Source organism: Pongo abelii, chromosome 1 (genome assembly GCF_028885655.2).
Source record: "Pongo abelii isolate AG06213 chromosome 1, NHGRI_mPonAbe1-v2.0_pri, whole genome shotgun sequence".
Taxonomy (NCBI): Eukaryota; Metazoa; Chordata; class Mammalia; order Primates; family Hominidae; genus Pongo; species Pongo abelii.
Window position 1 is genome coordinate 170,532,396 of NC_071985.2, and position 21,972 is coordinate 170,554,367.

The window sequence follows — 21,972 nt, forward strand, 5'->3', positions numbered from 1 at the left end:
AGTTTAATGTTTAAATTATTGCCTTTTAAATTTGCCTCAGTTCATTCAAAGCTTTCTGAATCTGTTGGATGGATCAACATTTTGGTTGATTTTATAGAGTATAACCTTCCGTTTTGAGACTTCCAAGATAATCCTCTTCTCCTCTCTGGCTTAGATTTTGCTCTTGGTTTGTTATATTTACCATTTAGGTTGTTTTCTCCACACTCATCATGCCACCACCAGCCTCCTAAAGGAGATAGATATGCAATTTAATGGGTACAGACTCGTATGTAGTTACTGTTACTGTATTTCCCCGTAAGTTTATCTTCCTTTCTTATAAATATTACAGTGTTTTAGATGCATGTATCCCAGTTTTAAATAATCTGTATAAGTCCCAGTTTTAAATAATCTGTATAAGTAATCCATAAACCACCAAAAAATAGAAAATCTGAGGAAGATTAGAGGTAAAATACCTGGTTGAACTAGAATGAACACTTTCATTATAGTTAAGAGGTTTTCATCTAGAGAGAAAATGCTTATTTGGGATTCGGATTTTTAAAAGTTGTCATTGCAGATAATAGCTAATAATGTGGGAAGATGCCTTGAAGATATGAAAATAAAGTATTGGTATCAGAAAAAGGTACCTGAATAACCCTCTGGACAGTTGAAGTGTCCTTTTGCTTCGTGATCCCAAGTAGAAAACACCAAATCTTTGTTTTCCGGGATTGCATTGGGGACATTGCCAGTAATCTCAACTAGATGTAGTGTATAGTTGGTTTCGTGATTTCCCAAGTAAAAAGAATATTCAATATAATGTTTGTTGTCTTTCCAGTCTTCCAACTCAATTCGTAAAACATAATTAGATTGCTTCACTATGGAGTATATGGAGTATATCTTCTCTAGGCCCAACCAAAATTCTCCTGAAAAGAAAAGTTTTAAAAATTTGTGAATTATTAACTGCAGGTTGGACACTGACAGTTTTTTTAAGTGTTTTTTTATTGGTGCAACTAATTGAGTTGTTTAGTCTTGAATCCCTTGATCATTTTAGAGTATCTTAAAATAATAGCTTTTAAAACAATTTTATTGAAGTTAGCTATATGCACAAAAATGTTAAAAATGTTAATAGAACTGAAAGTCTGATTATCCTTTCTGTAATGCATATTACAAGACATGTTTCACCAGTGAAATGTGTTACATTATTATAGATATTTTAAAATCTCATTATTGGTAGAGGAATATTTTCTTGTAAGTCTTTATATGGATAAACTTTACTGTCAGCTATTTATTAACATCCATATACAGTCAAGAGATTTGTTAAGTATTCCCAGAGACTTGAGTAATAATAATTCACTTTCTTCAAATGTAAACCTGGCCTTTGGTATTTGCTTAATATATGTTTTCTTTGTAGAAAAAGACAGGAATAAATTTTAAAAATCATTTTAAATTTAAAAGCATGGTTCTTAATAACTTTTTTCTATAATTTTAAAAATTATTTTTATTGGAATTAAAAACATAAATAACAAATATAAATAGATTGTTCTTCATCACAATCCTTTTTATTTAATAATAAAACAGTATTTAATAAAATACTGTTTTCATTAAACATTCACTATTGTCTTATTGCTATTGAGTTAGTAGGAAACTTCATTTTAAGAATTGCTGGTAAATACAAGTACAAATGGGTTACTTTCTTACCAGAATTAAGTGAGTATTCTCGACTTACCTGTCAGCCTTTTATTTTGGGGTTACGCTCACTATTAGAAGATTTGGAGCTACAAAACTTATCACTGAGTATACCTTCTAGGTAGGGCTTTAACTGGTAGTTTGAATACAAAATTTTTAAATGGTCAAACAGTACTGAGCATTTAAAAATTTGATGTAATAATGAATGTCTTCTACTTTATAAGTGAGTACTTAGACATCATGGATTTTTGTATGTGCTTTTTGGATTTTAAACATCTGTTATTTTATCTTGCTTATTTTACTATTTGTAATCAAAATAGAATAATTTGCATTAAGTTAACTAATTCATTATAAGCCATACATTCTATATATTATATTTAAATAATTGAAATTTTAAAATGTATACTGTATGTCTGAGTTTCCTGGTCCTTTTAACTTCCAATTAATTGATATGTAAAACGTTAATGAGAGAATAGAGTGACTAATGCTAGGAGTGGTTCTTTTCACAGCTTATTTGTAACAGTTACTACTTATAACATATAACGTTTAATCGAAATTGTCTTTAATAATTGTAGTTATGATCATTGTAAGCCATCGAATTAAATTGTGATAAGTATATTTAAGAACAGACATGTAATTGTGATAAATATAATTTAAATAACAGTTGTAATAAGTGTAATTTACTAACAAATGTGTAATTGTTTGATAATAAATTATACGAAGGCTGAGACTGCTTCTCCTTCATTACTACTTTTCCTAGTACCTGGTCCATAATAGGTTCTCAGTAAATATTTGGAGATTAGCAAGTGAATGAATGATTGAATGTAGTCCCCTTACCATCAAGCCTCCCGAAACCATATTTGTAGTTCTCCCACGTTTCATTGAAGTTTTGTGATCCATCTATTCGATGTTGAATTAATGTCCATGGACTACCTGAATATAATAAATGAAATCATGTATTTTTAGTAGATTGATGTTGACAGATGTAAATAACCCTTTTTTGTTTGTTTGTTTGATTTTAATTGGTGGTTTTGTAAGGTAGTTTATTAATGTTATGGCAATACATTTTATTATTTATTATGGTCCCAAAAGTTAAGTGAAGGGCAATTAATGAATTTTGGCATAGTAAACTTATTGATAATAGTCACTTCATCCCTGGGATGCAAGGCTGGTTCAATATACGCAAATCAATAAATGTAATCCAGCATATAAACAGAACCAAAGACAAAAACCACATGATTATCTCAATAGATGCAGAAAAGGCCTTTGACAAAATTCAACAACCCTTCATGCTAAAAACTCTCAATAAATTAGGAATTGATGGGACGTATCTCAAAATAATAAGAGCTATTTATGACAAACCCACAGCCAATATCATACTGAATGGGCAAAAACTGGAAGCATTCCCTTTGAAAACTGGCACAAGACAGGGATGCCCTCTCTCACCACTTCTATTCAACATAGTGTTGGAAGTTCTGGCCAGGGCAATTAGGCAGGAGAAGGAAATCAAGGGTATTCAATTAGGAAAAGAGGAAGTCAAATTGTCCCTGTTTGCAGATGACATGATAGTATATCTAGAAAACCCCATTGTCTCAGCCCAAAATCTCCTTAAGCTGATAAGCAACTTCAGCAAAGTCTCAGGATACAAAATCAATGTGCAAAAATCACAAGCATTCTTATACATCAATAACAGACAAACAGAGAGCCAAATCATGAGTGAACTCCCATTCACAATTGCTTCAAAGAGAATAAAATACCTAGGAATCCAACTTACAAGGGATGTGAAAGACCTCTTCAAGGAGAACTACAAACCACTGCTCAAGGAAATAAAAGAGGATACAAACAAATGGAAGAACATTCCATGCTCATGGGTAGGAAGAATCAATATCATGAAAATGGCCATCCTTCCCAAGGTAATTTACAGATTCAATGCCATCCCCATCAAGCTACCAATGACTTTCTTCACAGAATTGGAAAAAACTACTTTAAAGTTCATATGGAACCAAAAAAGAGCCCGCATCGCCAAGTCAATCCTAAGCCAAAAGAACAAAGCTGGAGGCATCACACTACCTGACTTCAAACTATACTACAAGGCTACAGTAACCAAAACAGCATGGTACTGCTACCAAAACAGAGATATAGATCAATGGAACAGAACAGAGCCCTCAGAAATAATGCCACATATCTACAACTATCTGATCTTTGACAAACCTGACAAAAACAAGAAACGGGGAAAGGATTCCCTATTTAATAAATGGTGCTGGGAAAACTGGCTAGCCATATGTAGAAAGCTGAAACTGGATCCCTTCCTTACACCTTATACAAAAATCAATTCAAGATGGATTAAAGACTTAAATGTTAGACCTAAAACCATAAAAACCCTAGAAGAAAACCTAGGCATTACCGTTCAGGACATAGGCATGGGCAAGGACTTCATGTCTAAAACACCAAAAGCAATGGCAACAAAAGCCAAAATTGACAAATGGGATCTAATTAAACTAAAGAGCTTCTGCACAGCAAAGGAAACTACCATCAGAGTGAACAGGCAACCTACAAAATGGGAGAAAATTTTCGCAACCTGCTCATATGACAAAGGGCTAATATCCAGAATCTACAATGAACTCCAACAAATTTACAAGAAAAAAACAAACAACCCCATCAAAAAGTGGGCGAAGGACATGAACAGACACTTCTCAAAAGAAGACATTTATGCAGCCAAAAAACACATGAAAAAATGCTCATCATCACTGGCCATCAGAGAAATGCAAATCAAAACCACAATGAGATACCATCTCACACCAGTTAGAATGGCAATCATTAAAAAATCAGGAAACAACAGGTGCTGGAGAGGATGTGGAGAAATAGGAACACTTTTACACTGTTGGTGGGACTGTAAACTAGTTCAACCCTTGTGGAAGTCAGTGTGGCGATTCCTCAGGGATCTAGAACTAGAAATTCCATTCAACCCAGCCATCCCATTACTGGGTATATACCCAAAGGACTATAAATCATGCTGCTATAAAGACACATGCACACGTATGTTTATTGCGGCATTATTCACAATAGCAAAGACTTGGAACCAACCCAAATGTCCAACAATGATAGACTGGATTAAGAAAATGTGGCACATATACACCATGGAATACTATGCAGCCATAAAAAATGATGAGTTCATGTCCTTTGTAGGGACATGGATGAAATTGGAAATCATCATTCTCAGTAAACTGTCACAAGAACAAAAAACCAAACACCGCATATTCTCACTCATAGGTGGGAATTGAACAATGAGAACACATGGACACAGGAAGGGGAACATCACACTTCGGGGACTGTTGTGGGGTGGGGGGAGGGGGGAGGGATAGCATTGGGAGATATACCTAATGCTAGATGACGAGTTGGTGGGTGCAGCGCACCAGCATGGCACATGTATACATATGTAACTTACCTGCACATTGCGCACATGTACCATAAAACCTAAAGTATAATAATAATAATAATAATAAAGAAAAAATAAATAAATAAATAAATAAATAAATAAATAAAAAATAGTCACTTCAGAGTATTTTAGAGGAAAAGGAGAATATTGAGTAAATACATAAACAAGGTAAAAGTATTAGATTTATACGAATACTCATGTTATATATATTTCATATATATATGTATAAAACAATGAAACCAGGTTAATCTTCCTGATACATAATGAGTAACTTGAACTAACTACTGTCTGTTCTCCTTAGACAGGTTTTACCTGATATAACATCACAGTAGACATGAAAAACTTGAGAGTTGCTGGGTCTGATGGCATACATGCCACTTGTATGTTCACCTCTATTATAAATGGTGGTACAATCAGCAGGAATGCCTAGAATCAATAAAATATTATTATATCAGATTTAGTAATAGGAATAATATCGGAGCTTGAGATTTCACTTGACATTTTATGAAATTGTGGCAAATGTAGCATTTTTTTCAGTAATGTTTATGTTAAAGCATTTTTCTTAGATGGCATGTTATTTAAGAATGTAAGAATCATCTTACCAAACTATTTTCTTTTAAAAAATTAATTATTTTTTAGAGACAGAGTCTTGTTCTATCACCAGTCTGGAGTCCAGTGACCTTTAACTCCGTAAATATTTCAGCATGTATCTCTTAAACAGGAGATTGTTCTCCTTTAAAACTGCAATACCATGATCACATCTAAGAAAATTAATAAACCTTCTATATTATCTAATAAGTCCATATTTATATTTCTCTGATTGTCTTAGATATGTCTTTTATAGGGTGTAAAAAGAACTCCAGCATCCAATTTAGGTTGATACATTGTATTTGATGGATATCTCTTAACTATCTTTTAGTCTAGAACAAGTCCTAAGAATAGGGAATTTGGTAATAATAGCTTCAAGAAGGAAACCCACCAAAGTGTCTTACCATCACGTTTTACATTTCTTATTTCATTCAACTGAAGAAAGGGAGTAGTTCTTGGTGCTCTTGGCTTGGAAGATAGAGAAATTTCTGTGGGTTCTTGAATACTAGTCCTTCTGAGCTGATAAAAGAATATAAATCTGTTTTTTAAAATGATACTGAATATACAATTAGGGGAAATCTGAGTAAGGATGTCAGAAGTACAGTTTGTCTTTCAGTTCGTAATGTTATAACGGTGTTTGATATTTAGATAAACAGTGTTATTCAGATTGTACAGATTACCTGTTCTCAAAATATTTAATCAGGGACATTATTTAATAAGATAAAAAAATAAAGCAAGGCAAAAAAGCAGACATTGGTCAGAAAACAGAGCAAGGCCAAAAGCAGAGACTGCTTTGCTTAGAATATTGTAATGTATTCTTTTATTTATATGAATAGAATATATTTGATAATTCTGTTCAGATTTTAAGTTTAATAATTTTCAGTTTTAGGTCTTATTGATCTTCAGACCTGCTATAAAGACATAATACATAATTCGAACCAGGCTTTCTTGATAATTTGATAACTTTTGACCTGTAAACATATCTGTAGATGTTGGCAGGTTGGCAAGTTTGTTTGCTTACTTTCTATATATTCAGTAGTTTATCATTAGTTTAGCAGTAACATTTTATTTTTATTTAAGTGTGTTGGGTTTGCAATTTATTGAATGATAGTTTTTCTCATTGACAGTAAGAAAAGCAGAATATATAATATCTTGCATTATTAGTGTTAGTTTTTTGATGCTGGCATAAATGATATTTCCTAGGACCTTATTTAAAAGGATCTATTGTAAAGTTTGCTTGCTGGGTATTACTCTTTTCTACTAAGTAACTATGTGATCTTAAAGTTACTTAAATTTTTAGAGTTTTGTTTTTTTAATTTAAGTATGAGAAAGTTAAATGATCTAACTCTTCTTCCAACTCAGAAATTCATTGTTTTGCTTTCTTCACACATTTTTATTTTTAGACACAATGTATATTACTGTAGTAACATTTTGCTTTGGGGAGCAGGTTCATTTAATCATAGTGAAAGATATAATTGAAAAGAATTTAGAATAATAACATCATAAGAAGGAAAGTATGGAAACCAAAAGTAGTTGATAAAAAACCTTTTAGCAGCACTACTAACATTATGTTTGTTTAGTGGAAATTGGTAATAATATTTGTTTTATATCTCTTGAAAATGATTTTGTTTACCAGTTTCTCTGAGTTTATATTATGTTTTTTGAATCCTCTTGAATAGCTGTTTAAGAGTATTATTAATATTTTTAAACTATTGTACTGCATATTAGAATACTTAGATTCTGACATAGCTTTTTTCTAAACAAGTGCTTCCCTCTCTCACTTCACCAGATGTTTACATTGTAGATTAATTACATTGTTGAATATTGACCTTTAATTATGAGGCACACTATTTCTAGTAATCCAAGTAATAATAATCATAGCACACGCTTCTGTGTGAATATGACATTACATTTATTAATTCAACAGAAATGCCTACTATGTGCCATACAGTATTCTATATTCTGGAGTATATACAAATAATGGAAAATATGAAGATAATGGAAAAAATCCCTGTATTCACAGAGCTTACATTTTATTGCAGGAATAGAAGAGATAAGTAACTAAAATTTATGTTATGTTAAATAAAGGTGAGTGTGCAGGAGAAAAGTAGTTAAGGAAGTACAAGTTTTCAGGGATGGGACCAGGCGGTTGTGATTTTTGGTTAAGTGACCTTGTAAGTCTTCTCACTGGGAATTTTATGTTTGATAACGACCCTAAGGGAAATCAGAGAGTGGGCCATGTAGATACCAGGGCAAAAGAGCATTCCAGTTAGAGGAAACAACAAGGGCAAAGGCTTTGAGGTGGCAGTATGTTTGATGTGTTTGAATACTGGTAAAGCGGTCAGAATAACTAGAGTAGAGGAGGTGAAGTCAGTGAGATGATGAAGGGTTGGGTAATCTTGGTCTAAAGAGCCAATATGAGTGAGATGGAAAGCTATTGTATGGTTTTGAGCAAACAGAAACATGATCTAATTTGAATTTTAGTAAGATGACATTGGCTGCTATGAATTAATTTTTTTTCTTACAATAATCCTATAAGTTCTGTTATTATCTTTGTAGTATATGTGAGGAAACTGAGAGACAAAGGGGTGAAGTAATTTATTCAAGGTCACACAAAGTTTTAGAGCCATGGTTTAAATGCAGGTAGTTTATTAGCTTCAGAGCCTGCAATTTTAAGTTATGCTGATGTGATAATTTTACTCACGATCCAGTTAAAGCTTGTAAATAATTTTAGGACTCAGTGTTTTTACAAACCTGTGTGAAAGATGGGACATACCATTAAAATACTAACTTACCTGATTTTCTATTTCTTTTATTTGACTGTGCTGTTGGTTTAATTGTTTATATTGTTCTTCCACGGTCTGGAGAAGGTCTTTGATGCTGTTATCTTGTTTTTCTACAAAAGTCTGGATATAGAGGGTAGGTTGGTTATAAGTTGCTTTCCTCTTTCTTTTCTGTTAGAGTTTTAATTTCCTGTAACACTATCATAATCTAAATTTTTAAACTAATAATCGATTTGAAAAATGAATATTGGCAATTCCTTCCCCTTGTGTGCTTCTTTCAAATAGCATGTATTTTTGTTCTTAACATTTTATTTAAATTGTACTATCTCTAAAATTTGATTTTCTGAACTTCAATTAAAAGAAAAAGCCCAGCATATTTTAATATGAATAAATCTTTTCCATTTACTGTATTATTTAATCTGTTTTAAACACTGGAGAATAGTTTTAAATTTTTTTTAACTTTTTACTTACCTTCAGTAATTTGCAATAGTGTAATGACATAGTGTTCTAGGTTGTATAACTTAACTGATTTGTAATTTTCATATAAAATGTAAAGTTTCAGTGTTTTCATATATAACATTAGGGAAACAAAAAACTAACTTGAAATTATAATGGGAAATTTTATTTTCTGGAGATTATTTTTCTTGGAAAAAAATAAAGTATTTCAACAACGCAACAAAGTATTTCAAATGGCATGCCTTAGAAATATATTTTTTAAAAGATCCACATTGAAAACATAAACATGAACCCTCTTTATTTTCTACTTACTTTAAGTGAAGTTACTTCTGGGTGTTCTGGAGTTTCAGGTTGATTTTGAATTAAGTTAGTTAGTTGCTCTTCTAAATATTTCACTTTTTGTTGAAGTAGAATTTTTTCTTCTAGGAGGCTTTCAAGTTTTGAGTTGAGTTCAAGTGACATATTCTTTACCTCTTCATTTTTGACTTGTAGTTTATATGTAGTTCTTCTCAGTTCCTTTTCTTCTTCTTTGATTTCACTGGTTTGCAGCGATAGATCATAAAAAGACTGATCAAATATGTTGAGTTTTTGAAATATGTCATTAATTTGGCCCTTCGTCTTATGGACAAAGTCTTTAAGACCATGTCCCAACTGAAGGAGGCCATTGGCTAAAATTTTTACATCGTCTAACATAGCAAATCTTGATTTTGGCTCTGGAGATAGAGAATCAAATGATGAATTGTCTTGATCAATTCTGGAGGAAATAACTAGAGGAACAATAAAAAGAAGGAGCTTAATTGTGAACATTTTTGTCTTGATTTTCAATTTCAAGCAACGAGGAACTGTTTTCTTCTGGAAGCAGACCTAGACTTCTTAACTCTATATATACCAATATTTGCCTAGAAAAGGTAAGGCTGGTAGGTGAATATAGTTAATCATTAAGCCGTGTTAACTTGCACGAATGTAACCTTCTTCCACATTGAGTTAGATCAATGCTAAATGAAATCAAAGAAATGAGCAACTAAATAGGTAATTTGAAATTGTATTTAACTTTTCTGTATTATAAACTACACATTCAATGCTATGGTGACTACCTGTTTTTAAAAGCTAATTTTACTTTTTTATGATTTTAAGAGATTTACAAGTCAAAAATAAACTTTTTTGTTGGGTAAATTTATTATTAAAGTTGAGGGAAAAAAATTAATATATTAAGTATGCATTTCTCAAACTGTACTTTAGTTCTTTTGGAAACAGTGATCCATTCCAAAAAACACTTTCTCTCTGAAGCCTTTCTCCACTCCCTCAGGTGGTGTTACGGCTCTCAATGCTGTATTCCTCTCGTACTCTGTATAAATCAACGTATAATTATATGCTCCTTATTTTTCGTCACTATAATTGTTAATATGTTTTTTTGCATCACCTTATATGTCTTAACCTTCCTTGTATATTATCACAAAATCCCATATATAGTAAGTGTCATTAAAGACATTTCACTCCCTTTTCTCCACTGTGTTCTGTGTCTCTGTGTTTTAGGCTCTTTACCATGTGCTCATTGAAGGAACAATGGATATGTGGTCATCTAGGATCAAACTAGAATTGAATCTTAAATACCTTCAATGTCACAAGCACCTTGCCCATCTTAAGTTTTTCTGAAGTTTGTTAGCTTGGTAACAATTTTGATAATATACATTTAACAAAAAGAAGAGATTAATAACATTTTTTTTAAAAGATGATGTCTTAATATATTGCCCATGCTGGTCTGGAAATACTGGGCTCAAGCAATTCTTTTACCTTGGCCTCCCAAAATTTACAGGCATGAGCCCAGCCAATTACAGACGTGAGCCCAGCCAATTAATAATATTTCTAAAAATAAATGTTCCACTATGCTTCCAACTTAGTGTTAAAAAAATACTAAATGCTTAAATTAGTGATTATTCTTATTGAGTGTTCATATTAAGAACTTTGTGAGAAAATAGCATCCTTTAAAACTGCTTAATCTTGACCTATTAATGTGGTGAAATTGTTAAGAATATGGGTGCTGGAGTCAGAGTGTGGTGTGGGTCCAAAAGCCAGCTCTAGCTGTCTGGCCTTGGACAAGTTACTTAACCTCCCCATGGATTAGTCTCCTCATGTGTAAAGCTGGGGTAATTATAGTACATAATTCATAGTGTTATGATAATTTAACAATAATACATATAGAGCACTTAGAACAGTGCTGGGCAAACAGGTAGTGCTCAAAATGCTAGTTATTATGTCACATGAAACTAACTTTTAACCTGTGTATGTGTGTGGGTATATATAATCAACCTTACCTAAAAGAAATTTTTCATAAAGTTAATAGCTTTTTGACACAGGGAAAAGTTTTATCATAATAAATTTCAGTGTAAATTATAAATTGTTAATACAAAATAAACCATTTCCAAATTTCTTTTCTTTTCTTTTTTAGAGACAGGGTCTTGCTCTGTTATCCAGGCTGGAGTGCAGTGGCATGATCATAGCTCACTATAGCCATGAATTCCTGGGCTCGAGCGAGCCTTCTCCCTCTGCCTCCCAAGTAGCTGAGACTATAGATGCATGCCACCATGCCCAGCTAATTTTTAAATATTTTGTAGAGACTGTGTTTCACTATGTTGCCCAAGCTGACCTTGAACTCCTGACTTCAAGTGAACCTCCCATATCAGCCTCTCAAAGTGCTGATATTAAAGGAGTAAGCCACTGTGCTCGTCCCTAAATTTCTATTCTTAGAAATGCCTCTTCATTGTATAAAATAGAGGCTCTTCCTTTTGATGACTTAGGATTAAGGGTTTTGGGTATAATAGTTACAGTAGAGGTAGTATTCCATAGTGGTTAAGAGCATGATTCTGGAACAAGACTGCCTGAATCAGAATCCTGGATTTGATATTCTTCAGCTTTGTGACCTTTGGTCAAATTACTTCACATCTCTGAACCCCTGTTTTCTCATCTGTCCAGTGAGAATAATACCTATTTTATAGGGTCGTATAAAAGATTAAAAGTTTGTATTTTCAGAGCACTTAGAACATTACCTGATGTATCATAAACACTACACAGTATTATATATTAGCCATTTTTGTAATTAGAACTAATCAATGCATTTGTACCCATACTATAGTATTTTACTGGTGAAAATTAATTGCATATTAAGATAACGTAAATTGAGAAATTTTGTTATAGTCTAGATTTTCTGAGTTTTGGTCTCTTGTACCTTTTTAAAGAATTACGTCTTTTGATTAGGTTGTGTATGATTTTTAAGTGTCCAATATAGAACCACAAAAGGGTAAGAAAATATTCTTCATTTCCATCTTACCCTTTACTCTGATTCATGTAATGGAATTATAAAAGTGTATGTTGAGCTAGAGAAGAAATTCAAATTTTCTCCTTCTTTAAATAGAAAAGTTACAGTTGTAATTATTGGTCATGAAATACATATTTCAAAACTTCTCTTAATTAAGCTGTCAGCTTTTGTGGCTTATAACTATTGACCCTGATATTTCATCCACTTGCTAGTTGAGGGAGAATATAGATGAGCCAGCTTCTCTCCCCTATTACACTATAAGCTGTTGACTGGCAAGATTGGTATGTGTTTTTAACTTATATTCCTTATAATGCTTTAGTACAGTAATGCCTTACACATTGTAGAAACAATATTTATTGAATGAATAAGAGAATGATAAAATCAACATATAGAGATTTCTAAGTGCAGAATGTATATGTAGTAGTGGTTACCCCCTTTTTATATAGTACATTCTTTTTAGAGAAGGGAATTTGAAGAGTAGCCCCTTTTTTAGTTAATGGAAGTAACCGAGCACTAGTACCAAAGACAGGCTTTATGAAATTTTTCCTTCTATATTTGATACTGTACTAGGATACTAACACTTTTTGCACAATTTGTACAATTTCTCACAAATAACACTGACAGAGTAGAGGTAATGGTCACGTAGTCTTGGTTTCTAGTATATTGTCTCTTGGTATAAATATCTGTATAATTCTTTTCTTATAGTAATTTGAACAACATTATTGATTATAATTAAAGTAATTTGCCTAATTATAAACTGCAGAAGCATTTCAACATGGGAAAATGCATTGAAAGTAGTAATTTTATAAAGGATTTTCTGCCTGCCTTTTAATACTTCCTGTCTGAGTACACACTGCTAAAAGCAGAATCTGATCTTTGCTTGAACTTGTGCCTATTTAAATAGAACCCTTATCAAATATAACCAGTAATGTAAAAACTAAAAAATTTTATGCCAAGGAAAATAAGAAACTTGTAAGCAAATGTAGAGCCTAATTTAAGGATTCCTAGTTCCTAGGAACCAATATAAAAATTTCTTAGCTACAGAGAATTTTAGGACATTTAAGAGCCTAAATTGTTTAAATTCCAAGCAAAGCAAAGTCCTTTATCCTACACCATGTTGTGTAATCTTACGGAGATATGACTTTCAAATAAAATACAAGATATTTTGGCTCTTTTTTACATAGTATCTCTAATTTTTTCCTTTTTAACTACGATAATTTGTTTTTTAATTAATGTTGTATAGGAAGATCCTATTGTATGTTTTATACTGATAACATATCTCAATTAGAACCACTCACCTATCAAGTGCTCAATTGTCTCATTAGACCATCTTTTTGGACACTGTAGATCCAGAGGTTAAGTGAGCTTTGAAGGAATAATTTTATCTATCTTACTCTTTTGTGTGTGCACTATTAACATGTTAAGTTTTATACATATATGTTTTTTAATTGAACAGCCGTATCTTTGGACATGTAAAGATTCTTTATTTATTTATTTTTGAGACGGAGTTTTGCTCTTTGTTGCCCAGGCTGGAGTGCAGTGTCGTGATCTCAGCTCACTGCAACCTCCGCCTCCTGGGTTCAAGCGATTCTCCTGTCTCAGCCTCCCGAGTATCTGGAATTACAGGCACCCCCAACCAAGGCTGGCTAATTTTTGTATTTTTAGTAGAGACGGGGTTTCACCACGTTGGCCAGACTGGTCTCGAACTCCTGACCTCAGGTGATCCGCCTGCCTTGGCCTCCCAAAGTGCTGGGATTACAAGCGTGAGATGCCCAGCTAAGATTTTTAATGTGCAAAGTACTTATTGTGAAAATTCAGGTATTTCAAAAACCTATAAAAAATAAAAATGTTGACTCTGTTAACGTTTTGGGTCTATCATACCAGACCGTTTGAATGACTAAACATAATTTTTTATAACACAAATGGGATCTTGTTATATATAATAGCTCATGATATATGTAGCATTCAGGATCTTAGTATTTTAAAATTTATTTTCCTATGAATGTCTATAGAGTTACCACGTCCTTTTTAATAGCTGCATAATCCTGTTACATAGATGAACCTTAATTTAATCAGCCCCCTTTTAATCATTTGTTTCCAATTTTCTAATTATAAACAGTATGTATAGAAAATGCCTTTATGGTGGAGATATATGTATATAAATATTTTCATATACATTCATAGATGTTGACTTGTCAGATTGTCCTTGAAAAGGATTGTACCAATTTACATCCCTGCCAGGAGTATATAAGAGTTCCTCTTTTCCTATATCCTTTTACAAATGCTTTTAATGAAAAAGGCAAAAAATGTTGATAAATCTAATAGACAAGTATATATCTAGTTTGTTTTGCTGGCCATCTCTCTTGCCATCTTTGCGAATCATCTGGGTATGGACGTAATTTGCTCCCCTCCTTGTTACCCTCTTTTTAAGTTTGTCTCTTTCTGACTAATTTTAGGAATTATTTACATATTGTGGATACTAATTCTTTGTTATATATGTAACAAACAATAGATGTTTTCAGTTTGTCATTTTCTTCCACCTGTGTTTTGTCATTTTCTTCCACCTGTGTTTATGGTATCACTTGCTGTGTATTAATAGATGCTTTAAAATTTATATCTTATAAATGTTCTGGCTTATGCTAAGAAATGCTTTTCTCACCTATAAAATCTGGTCTCTTTAAAGCTCTTTTAGTATTTTTGTGGTTTTATTTTTATTATTTTAGCCTTTGATCTATAATTTATTTTGATGAGAGATTGAAATATGAATTCATCTTTTTCCTGCTAAGTGTCAACTACCTCAACATGTTTCATTAATTTACCTTGTTGATTTGAAATTTCTTTGAAGGAGAATTTTAAATGCAATGTAAAGACTTACTAGATTTATTTGGGAATTTATTAATGGAGTTAGTAGTCAAATGGAAAAGAATTTGGATTCAGAACTCAAAATTTCATGCCTTTCACCTTCAGAGACGAGTTTAAAATTATATTGCTTATGTTGGAAATCAAACGTAGTTTATAGATAGTGTTCAATTTCTATTTAACCTGGAATCTAAACTCCTAGAAGTGTTAAGTAACTAAATTTTTTAATGCTGTCTGTACTATTCATTCATTTATTCATTAAATATGAGGCACTATTTAAGGGACTGGTAATAGAGCAGTTATACAAATAGATAAGGTCCCTGCCTTCATGAATTTTGGCTGTATTAGAGGAGATATAAAAATAAGAAGTAATACATAAATGAACAAGATAATTATAGATGCTATAATAGTTCTGAATGAAGTAACAAAGTGGTATGATGGGGGAAGGGTAAAGGTGAGGCTTTCCTATATTTGAAAGATGGGAAGTAGCCAGTCACGTCCATGCCCGCAAAGCAAAGATAGTCGTAATCCAAATGTGGAGATTTGGGAGTGGGGAGTGGTAGAGGGAAGCATGCATGGCATGTTTGTTTTTCTGTATGTTTTGCATGTCTATTTCATTTGGAAATTTCTCGTTGACATTTGTGAGCAGATTTTTTTGAGTTTTTCTTTTCTTTTATTATTTTTTATTTTTTAATGTAGATTAATACTTTTTTTAAACTTTTAGGTTTGGGGACACATGTGAAGGTTTGTTAGGTAAACTCGTGTTACAGAGGTTAGTTGTACAGATTATTTCATCACTCAGGTATTAAGCCCAGTACCCAATAGTTATCTTTTCTGCTCCTCTCCCTCCCCCACCCTCCCTTCTCAAGTAGACCCCATAAGTTCTTATCATTTAGCTACAACTTCTAAGTGAGAACATGCGGTATTTGGTTTTCTCTTCCTGCATTAGTTTGCTAAGGATAATGGTTCCTAGCTCCATCCATGTTTTTGCAAGACATGATGATCTTGTTCTTTTTTATGGCTGCATGGTATTCCCTGTGTATATGTACCACATTTACTTTATTTCTTTATCCAGTCTGTCATTGATGGGCTTTTAGGTTGATTCCATGTCTTTGCTATTGTGAATAGTGCTGCAATGAACATTCATGTGCGTATGTCTTTATAGTAGCATGATTTATATTCCTCTGGGTATATACACAGTAATGGGATTGCTGGGTCGAATGGTAGTTTTGCTTTTTGCTCTTTGAGTAATCGCCATACTGCTTTCTACAATGGTTAAACTAACTTAGACTCCCACCAACAGTGTATAAGTGTTCCCTTTTCTCCACAACCTCACCAGCATCTGTTATTACTTTTTTACTTTTTGATAATAGCCATTCTGACTGGTGTGAGATGGTATCTTATTGTGGTTTTGAATTGCATTTCTCTCATGATCAGTGATGTTGAGCTTTTTTTCATATGCTTGTTGGCTGCAAGTGTGTCTTCTTTTGAGAAGTGTCTGTTCATATGTTTTGTGGGCAGATTCTTTAATCCCAGGTCGTTGTCTGGCTGCAGTGTGATTCTGTGTTCACAGCATTTATCATACTACATTATTATCATTATTTGCTTGTCTGATTTCCCCTCTAGACCACTAGTTCTGTGAAGCTAAGGACTTCATCTTTTATCTCTATTCTCAGTACCTATCACACTGGATACTCAATAAACATTACAATGAGGAATTATAGACATACTTCAGGTTAATATGTTATCATGTACTTTGGATTCTGTTCTTTCCCACCATCTCGTCAGGAATCTTACATTCTTGTTCTAGTATATGCAGACTCTGTCTTAACTAAATTATTTTCACAAGGATGTAATCAAGATCAAACCTTTCTTATTTTAAAAGACTTCCAAAATTCCCATAGTCTGTCTCCAATTATTGCATTATCTTTTTTCCCTTCACAGCTACTTTTAAGAATTTCTTACATCCTTTTTATTCCTGACCCTACTTTTTCTGTTTGCAGCCTGAGATTATCAGTGACTTTCATTTTGCTAAATCCTGTTGAATTTTTTCAGTACTTGCCTAACTTGGCTCCTGAGTAGCACTAAATATTTAACTATTTCATTTTTCTTATATTTTCTTCCTTTGGTTTCCATGTCATTGTACTCTCGTGGTTTTCTGTCTTCAGTATGGGTACCTTTTCGGTCTTCTTTGCAGACTTGTCTGTCTCTGTCTGAACCTAGAATCTTGGACTTCCTTAAGATGCCATTCTTAGAACAACACAGATGAGTAATTAAATGATATACTTTTTTTTTTTTTTTTTTTTTTTTTTTTGAGATGGAGTCTTGCTCTGTCACCCAGGCTGGAGTGCAGTGGCGCGATCTCGGCTCACTGCAGGCTCCGCCTCCCGGGTTCACGCCATTAAATGATATACTTTTAATTCTTTCATAGTTGGTGTCCTTGAGAATAACTCTCAGCTTGGGAAAAATGATGTATAGATACAAGACAGAAAAGATTAAGTAAAAACCTTATAGTCCTGAATTTGAGTTGGAAATATCAGTATGAAGTCTGGATACTTTTTTTTTGTTAGAAGCATTCCTCCCCAACTCTTTGTACTTAAATCGTCTAGAAACAGTGACCAATCTGCAATGAATGCTCACGTTGTGGTTTGAAAAAAATGTTTCTTAAGAAAACTACAGCTTCTTGGTAAAATGACTGACTCCAGGTCTGGGGAAAAAAAAATAAGAAGAGTCTGGAATGTCTTGTCATAACAGAAAATTGTCACAGACTACTATGATTGAATCAAAAACCAGCTTGCATTATTTTTTTCATTTGCCAAAGATGGGACAGGTTAATCATCCATAAGAATAATAAGTCTAATATACTGAGACTCATCAAATATGTTTCATCCGTGAGTTTATAAATGATGCTAAAAAATAAGATGTAATTGATCATTTTTGGAGGATTGTAGTGCACCAATTTATTATTTTGCAAACTGGCAGATAATGGAAAAGAATCAAGCATTTATTCCTGCCTCTCATATAATGGTTCACTGGCAAAGCAAATAGTAGATGAGAGAAAGCACTCTTCATAAATGTACTCCAGATGCAAAATTAAAAAGAAATGACAGAATATTACCGTTTGGCAACCTTAATTAATTAATGGATTTGGGTGGGCTGGGGACTGACTTGTTCCTGTTATCCCAGCATTTTGGGAGGCCAAGATGGGAGAATCACTTGAGCCCAGGAGTTTAAGACCAGTCTGGGCAACATAGTAAGACTCCATCTGTACAAAAAAATAGAAAAATTAGCCCAGTGTGATGGCACGTGCATGTAGTCCCAGCTACGTAGGAGGCTGAGGCCGAAGGATCATTTTAGGCCAGGAGTTCAAGGCTGCAGTGAGGTATGATCGTACCACTGCACTTCAGCCTGAGCGACAGAGTGAGACCTTGTCTCTTAAAAAAAATAATAAATTTTAAAAATTAAAAAAATAATGGATTTAGGCATTGATCATCATCTACTAATTTCACAGAAGGAAGCAACCAAACATTTCCTGAAAAAATAAAACATTATGCTTTATAAAGTGATCTTCCTGAAAAAAATTCTAACCTAAATATGACTAAGGCTCTAGATTCAATTCTCAATTTACAAAAACCACAGAAGAACATCTCAAATGACACTACAGGGGTGCAATCAGTAACATCTAGGCTCTGGAAAATCTACAGAGAAACTATTCACTTTCTTCAACAAATAAATCACAAGGCTAGAAAAGATGGGGGATCTTATAAATGAAAAGACTTCCCCACAGACAGCTAGGTACCTATTTTTTCCTCCTATGGGGCTTTTGCGTGCCTGTCTTGTAATACTGTGTTGTTTTGAAGTGGTCTGTGTATAGGCATTTTTATCCCATTATACTATGTTCCTCAAGACCAGGGAATGACTTCTTAATCTTCCTATTTATTTTTCTAGTGCCCAACACAATGCCTGACATTTGTTGGAGCAATCAGCAAATGTTTTCTTTATAAATTTTACTGGATGATTTCAGTGGTTGGTCAGTCATAGTCATCTTTGATCTGAAGTTTTTTAGACTAGCAAGCTGACCAGTCATAACAGTTCTGTATTTGCCTTTTATACGTTTTGACTATTTTGAGCACAACTGATTCTTCTTTATTTAGTACTTCTAGTTGGTGTGCTTATTGTCAAAGACATTCCCATCCTCTGGCATGGCAATTACTTTATTGCTTTTTCTAATTGTAAAGATCATATATTTTCACTGTAAAATTTTAAATAAATTATAAAAAAAGAAAACCATTACTATTAACTAAAACACATTCAAGCCCAGCCATCATTATTAGTTTTTAGAAATATAATTTTATCCATTCTCTCTCTCTACCTTCCCCCACACCCCCACACAGAGTTTTCCACAAACAGGGTAATGCCACTATACATTCTGCTGTGGAACCTGCTTCTTTCCCACCGTATATCCCATTCAACATGCTAGGTATCTCTTTCCACATCAATAACTATGGCTATACATAGTTTGGGGACACATGATATTCCTTCTTATTAATGTATCTTAATTAACCAACTCAGTACTGATGAACATTGTGTTTCTTTATAATTTTGTGTAATCATTCTCTTATCAAAAATGTTGTAATGACTTTGAACACAATCATTTGTACATGTGTACAGTTTTCTCCTTAGGTTAGAGGTGTGTTTGTTGGGTCAAAGTATTGTGTTCATTTAAAATTTCTATATTGCCCTACCACTCTTCAGAAAATTTAGACCTGTTTTCATTGCCCCAGCAGTTGATTAGCAAGGTTCTATTATACTCAACGTCTTGTTCATTGGCTCTAAACGCTAGTCTTCAGGTAAAGTAACTCTTGATTTTTTTTTTTTTTTTTTTTTTTTTAGCTCTTTGGTGTCTTTTCTTGAATTATTTCTCTTCTGTGTGTTGGCAGCAAGGACTATTAAAGTTTGTCTATGATAGAGATGATAAGCTGGACAAGAATTCAAATAAATGCAAATTAGGATGTTATTGTTTTGTAGTAACTACCTAACTCTATTATACCCATCATATTATAATGTGTTTTTGAAAAATAATGTGCAATATTATACCTCTTAAATTCTTAATCACATTTATATAAAAGCCACATTTATAAATGTCATCCTATTTATATGTGCTTGGAGGAACTAAGATAATATTAGAACTATTTTTTTAACTTAATAATGTGTCAGTCCATATTCATTTATTCCAGAAGCCTCTTGTAGAGTGAAGATAATGAGTTTTGAAGTCTGACTGACCTGTACTCTGATTTCAGCTTTGTCACTCACTTGGTTATATGCAAAAATCAGTTAACTTCTCTGAATCTCAATTTATGTGCAAAATTGGGACATGTTTGATTGCTGTGTATTTGAATGATTGCTCTCAGGAGCAATTAAAACATCACATGTGAAAATACTTAGCATAATTGCTAGCCAATATCAGTAATTCAGTATTTGCTCACTTATTTTGTGGTATTTTGTGAGTGATACATAGTGTTTCTTAGATATGTATTTGCTATCATCTATACTGTTGCTTTCACAGAAATCTTCTCTACATATACCCTCAGAGTCTTAATTTTGCCAATCGTCAAGGTTCTGCTAGAAATATAACAGTGAAAGTCCAGTTTATGTATGGAGAGGATCCAAGCAATGCCATGCCGGTAAGAAATGTTCTTTGACTTTTCTAATTTTTTGTATAAAGTTCAAATAGACTTTTCTTTCTTTTTGGTTGGCAGCTCCAACCTGGAAATTAATGTGATCTTTTAAACCAAATTTCTAACTGCATTACTTTCTGTATAGATAGTAATGACATTACTTAAAGACTAACTTATTTTTGAAGACTTGGTATATGTTAGGCACTCCTAGAAATACAAAGATGAATAAGACTTGTAATCCAGAGGATATAAAATGAATACATATAAATCTAAAATAGTGGTTTTCAAAAGAGGGTTAGATCAATATCACCTAGAGAACTCTATCAAAGTAGAGATATCTTTTCTGTACTTTTGGCGTCTATGATTCTTATTCTCCTCAACTCCCTTTAGAATGTAAGGCCAGCTAAGGAGGTGGGAAGTGATGTGTGGTATATGAGGCTGTGTTATAGTTTGAAAATGCTCCATGGGTGATTTTAATATGTATGGCTTTTCCCACCTTGGTTGACAAACTCTGGCATTAGTTCTCAATCTTGGCTGCACATTAGATTCACCTGGGAAGCTTTTCAAACTACCAGTGCTCAGGCTGAATCTCACTTAAATTAAATCATAATCTCTGGGGATTGGACCAGGTTTCAGTATTTTTAAGTCTCACCAGGGATTACATTTTGCAGACAATGTTGAGAATCAAGCTATCTGCTAATTATTAGAAGATTGGTATAGGGATTCAAAGGAATACATAGGTATTCAGAGGTGGGAGAGAATGCCTTACTGAACAGGCATCTCATGGAAGAGGTACTTTTGTGCTGAAACCAAAGGTCATTAAAATGTTAATAGCAGTGTGTTTGGAGAGCAGGGAAAGGAAAGCATTTCAAGTTGGGGAATGCCTGTGAACAGTAATGACAGTGGTGAGTTGCCAGTGAACCAGAGCACTGGAAGAAAAATCAGAAATAGTAGATTGAGACCACACTAGAGATTCTTGACTGTCCAAATTGTCATTCAGGATTTGTGGGACACTAGTAAATGCAAGTTTCATGAGAGTGAATTTTTGGCTCAGCTGAAGTCAGTAACATAAGGAATAGAAATATGCTATTGCTATAGATGCTTAACCTCTGAGAACCCTACCCAGTGGGATGAAAATGACCTAAGAATAGGTGCATTGTTAATAGTCTTATTTTATCCTTCCGTGACCATCTTTTA

The 21,972-nt window shown here is 33.2% G+C and overlaps 2 protein-coding genes across 11 annotated transcripts in view; one reads left to right on the forward strand and one right to left on the reverse strand.

Annotated features, from left to right (window-relative positions):
• The window catches only part of DOCK7 (dedicator of cytokinesis 7), a 238,434-nt gene that overhangs the window by 86,570 nt on the left and 129,892 nt on the right, over positions 1-21,972 (forward strand). For all 10 annotated transcript variants that reach the window (XM_054533642.2, XM_024251423.3, XM_054533652.2 and 7 more), the window contains exon 15: positions 20,664-20,781. In XM_054533642.2, the coding sequence (XP_054389617.1) occupies positions 20,664-20,781 (118 nt within the window). The remainder of the gene's footprint in view (positions 1-20,663; positions 20,782-21,972) is intronic.
• Positions 42-9,779, reverse strand: ANGPTL3 (angiopoietin like 3). The gene is made up of 7 exons (XM_002810746.4): positions 9,238-9,779; positions 8,482-8,592; positions 6,091-6,205; positions 5,411-5,524; positions 2,500-2,595; positions 624-899; positions 42-226 (listed from the first exon to the last, which is right to left on the reverse strand). The coding sequence occupies exons 1-7, from the start codon at positions 9,730-9,732 to the stop codon at positions 42-44; spliced, it is 1,392 nt and encodes a 463-aa protein (XP_002810792.1). The 5' UTR covers positions 9,733-9,779.

Coding starts and splice junctions, on each gene's coding strand:
- ANGPTL3 (XM_002810746.4), bottom strand. CDS start 9,732: ATGTTCACAATTAAGCTCCTTCTTTTTATTGTTCCTCTAGTTATTTCC. Junction 6,206..8,481: donor TAAAAGAAATAGAAAATCAG/GTAAGTTAGTAT, acceptor TTCTTTTATCAG/CTCAGAAGGACTAGTATTCA. Junction 900..2,499: donor TGGTTTCGGGAGGCTTGATG/GTAAGGGGACTA, acceptor TTTTCTTTTCAG/GAGAATTTTGGTTGGGCCTA.